Source organism: Branchiostoma belcheri, unplaced genomic scaffold (genome assembly GCF_001625305.1).
Source record: "Branchiostoma belcheri isolate BF01 breed outbred unplaced genomic scaffold, Haploidv18h27 scaffold127, whole genome shotgun sequence".
Classification (NCBI taxonomy): domain Eukaryota; kingdom Metazoa; phylum Chordata; class Leptocardii; order Amphioxiformes; family Branchiostomatidae; genus Branchiostoma; species Branchiostoma belcheri.
This window is the reverse complement of record NW_017802680.1, coordinates 418,862-426,123: the sequence shown is the minus strand read 5'-3', so window position 1 is coordinate 426,123 and position 7,262 is coordinate 418,862. Positions and strand designations below refer to the sequence as shown.

The following is a 7,262-nucleotide window of genomic DNA, read 5'->3' as shown; positions in this document are numbered from 1 at the left end:
AGGCAAATCTACGTTCTTGGATACGCAAAGACCACCCACAAACGTGCATACCTAGTTCTATGCCTGAATGGGTTAGGGTTATAACCTGGCACGGCTCTGGATAGTCCGTATCCGAGAACGTAGGTTTGTGACAGGCACGGTTCTGGATACACGTGGACTATCCAGAACCATGTCTGAGCATAATTCTGGATAAAACACGGTTCTGGATACAATATGTACTCACCTCAATATAAAAAAAAACGAATGAGTCGCCTTCAGTAGCTCTAGAATCAATATCTGTGACACAAACAGCGCAAAACAACGTCCGGCTGTGACGTCAATGCGACTGTTTATAGTTCACATACGCAGAATGGGCGCATTATTGTATATATCACTTTACCTTTTACACACACACAGTTCCTGTTTGAAAGTTCTGTCTTCTCTACCTGAGTCTACCTGTGTTTACCTGTTTATGCTTGGGTTTACGTGTGTCTACTTGTATCTACCAGTTTGTATGTGTTTGTACCAGTTCCTCACCTGCAGACTGTAGTGGTGGTTGCGCACGTACTCTTGGTAGATGCTCAGCATCGGCAGTAACATATCGAACAAATCTCCTGGAGAAAATAAATTATTAAATATGTCAATGTAGACAGAAGCAACATTACAGTGCAATCTCAAGGTATCATATTTCTACATTTCACATATGTGTTCATCCAATCATCATAAACAGATATTAAGACTAGGCTCCTGGGGCACCGTGAGGCATTGGGGCCCATATGATGACGTCGTATGTTGCAACGATCAGCTGAGGTCCAAATTGAATTTTTAATTTGAAAATACATTTATTTCAACATAACATTAGCCTTTAAAAAATACAAAAATGGACTGAAACTTTTATTTGTATACTGATGCATTAATACATATAAAATAATTGTATGTTGTATGTATATTCTAAGAAGTACAAAGGCAAGATTGATAGTTTTGCACACAAAAAAGGTCCCTCTCCCACTTACCCAACACCAGTGTCGGCCAGCTCTCCATCCGGGCGCGCAGACCCTGGTAGAAGATCTGGTGCAGGAACATGATTGTCTCGCTGCAGCAGAATGTAATGGAAACAATTAGATCTCTTTAGAATATTTATATAGATCGGTCAAACTTTAGAATAAGGTCCCCGGTACTTTCCATTTCCACAGCTCCTAAAACTCAGTTATTTATAAACATCCGTGGTAGAAGATCTGGTGCAGGAACATGATCGTCTCACTGCAGAAGGATTTAAGCAGAACAAAGACAATCAGATCTCCTTATGGTATTCAGCTCTCTTATTATACGCTCCCTTCTTCTAATGCCATTGCTTCCAAACCTCAACTTTTCATGGACATTCATTGTTCAAAGGTTTGAAGTGGGATGTTGTTCTGTAGATTCTTTTCTCAGACTAATATCTTCTCATACCAATATATTGTTATTTACAAGATGTCGAAAATGTTGGGATGTTCCTATATACAACCAGGGATTCCTCCTACGTTGCTTGAAGCGTTGATGTAACCGTCGATAAGTAGGCAAAATGGATATAGATATGAAAAATATATGTCCAAAATAGTAGTTTGGAGTTATTTGTAATCCAGATGATTGAGAAATGACATCCCAACATCCTATGTTCAATTAACCAACCTGATGAAATGATTTTCGGATGATGTAGAGAAATGGACATGACCTAAAATATGAAAACCGTCACTAAAAATCATCTTGCAAGGCCTTTCCGCAACTTGATGATGATGAAATGGTTTATTGAGGATAAAAACACTGGCAGCCTTACATAGGCTGAATTGTGGTTCTTTCACAATCCATTCATGTTAGACTCGTTGACAACATAATACAAAATTCTTATGGCATATCTTGGTATCTTCGTGGCGCTCTGTAGCGAGCAGCCGCGGTTTTACCTCTCTCCTACAGAGCGCCTCTCCCGGTGTCTTCAACCGGCTAATGTGTAACCTTTTTCGGGATTATGTGCAATATAAGTGTCTTGTAAAACTTCACCTGTTGAGGAAGATGGAGTTGACGTCCTCGTGCGTGATCGGCGGCTTCTTGGAGCTGGCGGACATCTTCAGCGGCCGCAGGAAGCACGTGACCAGGGTGGACAACTGCGTGACGTACTCCTCCTCACACTCCACCATCGTGAACACGATCTGACGGAAATTTAAACGCAATTTATTTATAATTTATTTATTTATTTCATCATAAGACGGCTGGGTAGCCCCATTCAGCTTACATTAGCTGTTTTCCAAGGGGGCCCAGCAAAATTACACAAGACATTGTAACATACATTGAGACAACATACAGTAAACATTAAAGTCTGATGCGTCAAAACAGAGTCATAGTCCTATACTCAAAGTCCTAGCCGTTCAAGGTCAAACAATTAGAAACTTAAACGTAACATTTGGAAAACAAATGCATAATGTTTACATCCGCATGGTTTAGCCTAACAAACTATGTTCTGTTCATTCTTTCTCAAAACCCCACCAGAACACATTTATATATATAGTGACCAGTCCCTTCGTCTCTGCCCTGCCACTTGCTACATAATGTAAAACCACCTTGTAGAAAACAGACTGCTGCGCACCTGGTTCCGTTTTCGCATGCTCTCGGCGTGTGGAGACCGGATGTAGTCCTGCACGATGGACTTCCACCGCCGCCGACATAACCAGCCTCGCAGGAAGCTCTGAACCTGTCGGCAAAGTCGGTAGGGGGCGTCAGTGTCAACTCACGGGTACCCTGAGAGCTCCAAATGGTCACCACATTTCTAGGTAGCCATCTGATAACATGTACAGTCAAACCCGCAAAAGTGACCACCTTTACATTAAACAAAAAAAAAAGGATCCCATAGATAATTTTCCCATTGGCACAAGCAATAAGAATCCTGTCTATAGTGATCACCTGTTCACATAGATAAGTTTTAATCGGTCCACAGTGGCCATCTGGCAGGTTTGGCTGTATATACCTGTTATGGCTGTTTTCTACAGAGTTGTACAGAAAAAGATAGAATACTGTCATCGAGTAAAAGGCTAGATTTTCCGTCAGAAGCCACGTTAAGCACTCTTGGTTATAGCTCTTTGATGTACTCCTGATAATGCTACTGTCTCTGACCGACCGGTCAACATACCCATCAACATGTGCCATCACATACATGAGTTCATGCTTGTTGTCTTGTAGTCTTGCAAATAGGACATGGAATTGATTAATGATGGAGTTCACTTATAATAATTAAAACTGATAGAGGATGAAGGAAGGAGAAAGAGAGAGAGAAAAAGAGATAGAAAGAGAGAGATCTACGAAAGAAAATAGAGAGAGATCTACGAGAGAAAATAGAGAGAGAGATCTACGAAAGAAAATATATATAGAGAGAGAGAGAGATCTACGAAAGAAAATGGAGAGAGAGAGAGAGATCTACGAAAGAAAATGGAGAGAGAAATCTACGAAAGAAAATAGAGAGAGAGAGATCTACGAAAGAAAATAGAGATCTACGAAAGAAAATAGAGAGAGAGAGATCTACGAAAGAAAATAGATCTACGAAAGAAAATATAGAGAGAGAGATCTACGTAAGAAAATAGAGAGAGAGATCTACGAAAGAAAATAGAGAGAGAAAAGAAAAGAGAGAGAGAAAGACAAATAGAGAGAGAGAGAGAGATCTACGAAAAACTTCTAAAATGGGAGAAGAGATACTACCCGCTACCAGGAGGCTACAGCATCACATTCGTTTGCGCAGATTCGTCTTACCTTACACACATCCTGCGTGAAACGACCTGAACCAGAACCATTGTTGGACTCCTGAAAATGTCATGCAGAATGTTTGACAGCGGGAAATACGTGGCGCGAACGTGGCATGGCTGTAGACTGGCTGTGGCATGGCGAGCGTACGGTACGGGTGGGGCAACTGGTAGGTAAAATGGCACGGTTGTGTAGCGAATCCTGAGGCTAGGGTTAGCGTGGTCAGAATTCCAAACACAACTAATGTTGTACGTATCCAGAACCGTGCTTTATCCAGAACCACAAGCTCATGATCATGATCATGATCAGACACGGTTTTGGATAGTCCACGGCTATCCAGAATCGTGTCTGAGACAGGTCTAGGTTCTGGATACGCTGAGACTATCCGGAACCGTGTCTATCTAGTTCTAAGTCTGAATTTATAAGGCCAACTTTACGACCAGGCACTGTTCTGGATAGTCTCCACGTATCAAACAAGAACGTAGATTTGCCTCAGGCACGGTTCTGGATACGCGTGGACTATCCAGAACCGTGTCTGAGCATGGTTCTGGATAAAGCACGGTTCTTGATACAACAACAACACTCACATTCGGCAAGCTCACTGGTATTATACATACATCCAGGCAAAAACCAACGTACAGAAGTGTCTGTGCGCAACAGTTATTAATGAATACACATCTGTGTGCATGCGTGAAACATCGGGTAAAATCAACTAGCGCTAATTAAAATCAATATGAGAAGGATAGTGTGTCAGATTCTGGGGAGGGTTCGTGTGATGGAGGTGTATAATATAGTTCCGTGTGCGGTGAATATCGGCCACACAAATTTGAATTTTTGGTTCTCAGATTTTCCCACTTCAACTTTTCTGATTTACAAAAGCAAAAGAGACCATCCAGGTTCAGCCCCACCCGAAGCGCTCATATTTGGGCACCGACAGTTGAAGAAATCCGTTGTCTTCAACAGCAATCATATAGTCAGACTATAGCTAGATCAATCAGAAGGCCCCCAACTCAGGTCTTTAATATCCGATACATTACACGGTTTTTCAAATTACCGAAGGTGACCCCAAATGGAATAGCATTCTGTTCCAATCACCATGACCCCACATAGAACACGCATTCTGTTCCAATGACCCAAATAGAACATGCGTTCTGTTCCAATGACCGCTGGTGACCCCAATTTGAACACAAAGCAATCAAAAGGACATACAATGGTGCACATAATACCTTGGGTTTTTTGTCCGCCTGCTTCATTTATTTTCTCCAAAAAATCTGAGAACCAAGAAATCAAATTGACGTGGCTTGTATGTGTTATGTGGACGTGTGAAGTCGGGGTACGGTTACTCAGTTTGATTGGATCCACTCTAGTGTGTGAAGTGATTATCGGCGCTTATAGAGGGAGCAAACGGAAACCTTTTTAATCTTCTTAATGTCGTCACTCTCCTCCTCAGTACTTCCCTCAGCTGACTGCTGCTCCTTCCGCAGGTGGATTAACTGAGCAACGGAAATAAGATTTGTTTTATTCACTTACATGTATGTAGTCATTTATTATTTTTCTCAGGACACTGGTCCACATTAAAGAAAATGTCAGAGCAGGACATGTTTAAATACTTGATGTCATGCAGGAACGAATGTATAGCATACAAACTTTGTAATTATGTTTCCAACCGTTTCAAAAGGAGAGAGGAAAGGACAACTAACAGTAGATGATAGGTAGTATATATTATTGTTGTGATGTATAGATTCCTAGCACTTTACTTATGATTAGAATATAGCGTTCCAGTATGAAATACTCATGTTTTGCATACTGCATATCCTCTTGATTCAAACAAATTTGTGCACATTTACGCACATAGAAATGTTTACACATCAATTCATCATAAGAATTTAGTAGTCAGGATTTCTCAGCAAATGTAACATGCATAATTCTTGGTGACGTAAACCAGACGTTCCGCTTGAGTTATCAATGACCAAGACACTAAGGGTAGGAGGACTACATACTACGTGAAGTATCAAAAACCGTGCCTATCTAGTTCTATGCCTGAACGGGTTAGGGGTAGGATCGGGCACGGTTCTGGATAGTCTGTGAGTATTCAGGAACGCAGATTTGCCCCAGGCACGGTTCTGGATACGCGATGACTATGCAGAACCGTGCCTGATCCTGACCCTAACCCATCCAGGCATAGAGCAGGACAGGCACGGTTCTGGATACAAGCTTCTTTGGGTTTTCGTGAATTTATTGGAACAACAAAGGAAATCGTATAGCGTAATTAAGTTGAGACAAGGACAGAAACTGTTGGACTTGGAGGGCCACTCGTGTAATCCTCGGTTTTCTGAATTCCCCCATTCGTCAGCATCTGAAAGCTGCTGGCTCCCGGTCAGATTCTAGAACCTTCACCACGTTCACTCCGTTTTAGGGCTGCGGACCGGTACACTGTACCGGTCCAATACCGTAAAAATCGTTTCGGTACAGGTCCAAAATACCGGATCATGAAGTAACGAGTATATACCGATATAGCTAGTTTACACCATGTATATGACTAAAGATAGGTAAATCCTACCACAAAGACGAAAAATTAGCACTGGAAAAGACGTAAACACCGTCGATTGATTTGAGATCCTCAGTCTCACGAGACATCGCGAGAGTGTGGCTGATCCAGGGTTGTGATTGGTCAACAAACTCAAATCAGGTCAGAGGTCAGTCATTTTCTTTGTTGTCAACACTTTATTATTGTTTCTGTGTCATGATTGAAAAAGTGAAGAACACGTGTTAATTTGTCAAATTGTTCAGGTACAGGTACAGGTCCGGACCTGTACCTAAATCTCTGTACCAGTACCTGTACCTGTACCTGATGTTACGTTTAGGTACGCAGCCCTACTCCGTTTCCTGTGTCTGACCCTTTTGTCAGTCTTATTGTCAAACAACAAAGATGAATTTGGTGCCTGACCTCCCGTTTGAGGCGCCTGATCTCCAGACTCTGCTCCTCACACTGCTGCATGAGCTGCCACTTCGCCGTCTTCTCACTCTCCACGATCTGCAGCAGGTGCAGGTACTTCTGCTCTAACTCCTCACGCTGCTGGGACAGCACCTGGTAACTGTGGGATGGAGTAAACAGTCACGCCATTGTTTGTTTGTTTGTTTGAGCAGCAGGTGCAGGTACTTCTGCTCTAACTCCTCACGCTGCTGGGACAGCACCTGGTAACTGTGGGAATATACGGGACATTGTTTGTTTGTTTGTTTTTTTGTTTGTTTGTTTGTTTGTCTGTCTGTCTGTCTGCCACTTTGCCGTCTTCTCACTCTCCACGATCTGCAGCAGGTGTAGGTACTTCTGCTCTAACTCCTCACGCTGCTGGGACAACACCTGGTAACTGTGGAAAGAGATACGACAATGTTTGTTTGTCTGTCTGCTTGTTTGTTTGTTTGTTTATTTGTCTGTCTGTCTGTCTGCCACTTCGCCGTCTTCTCACTCTCCACGATCTGCAGCAGGTGTAGGTACTTCTGTTCCAGTTCCTCACGCTGCT

General features: G+C 42.4%; 1 protein-coding gene across 1 annotated transcript; it reads right to left on the bottom strand.

The window, feature by feature from the left end:
• Positions 1 to 471: 471 nt before the first annotated feature.
• On the bottom strand, positions 472 to 6,964 carry LOC109463495 (ras-specific guanine nucleotide-releasing factor 1-like). Its single transcript, XM_019760330.1, has 8 exons — positions 6,921 to 6,964; positions 6,689 to 6,836; positions 5,154 to 5,234; positions 3,751 to 3,801; positions 2,597 to 2,701; positions 2,014 to 2,162; positions 993 to 1,072; positions 472 to 593 (listed from the first exon to the last, which is right to left on the bottom strand). Exons 1-8 carry the CDS (start codon positions 6,962 to 6,964, stop codon positions 472 to 474), a joined length of 780 nt encoding a protein of 259 aa, XP_019615889.1.
• Between the last annotated feature and the right edge of the window lie 298 nt (positions 6,965 to 7,262).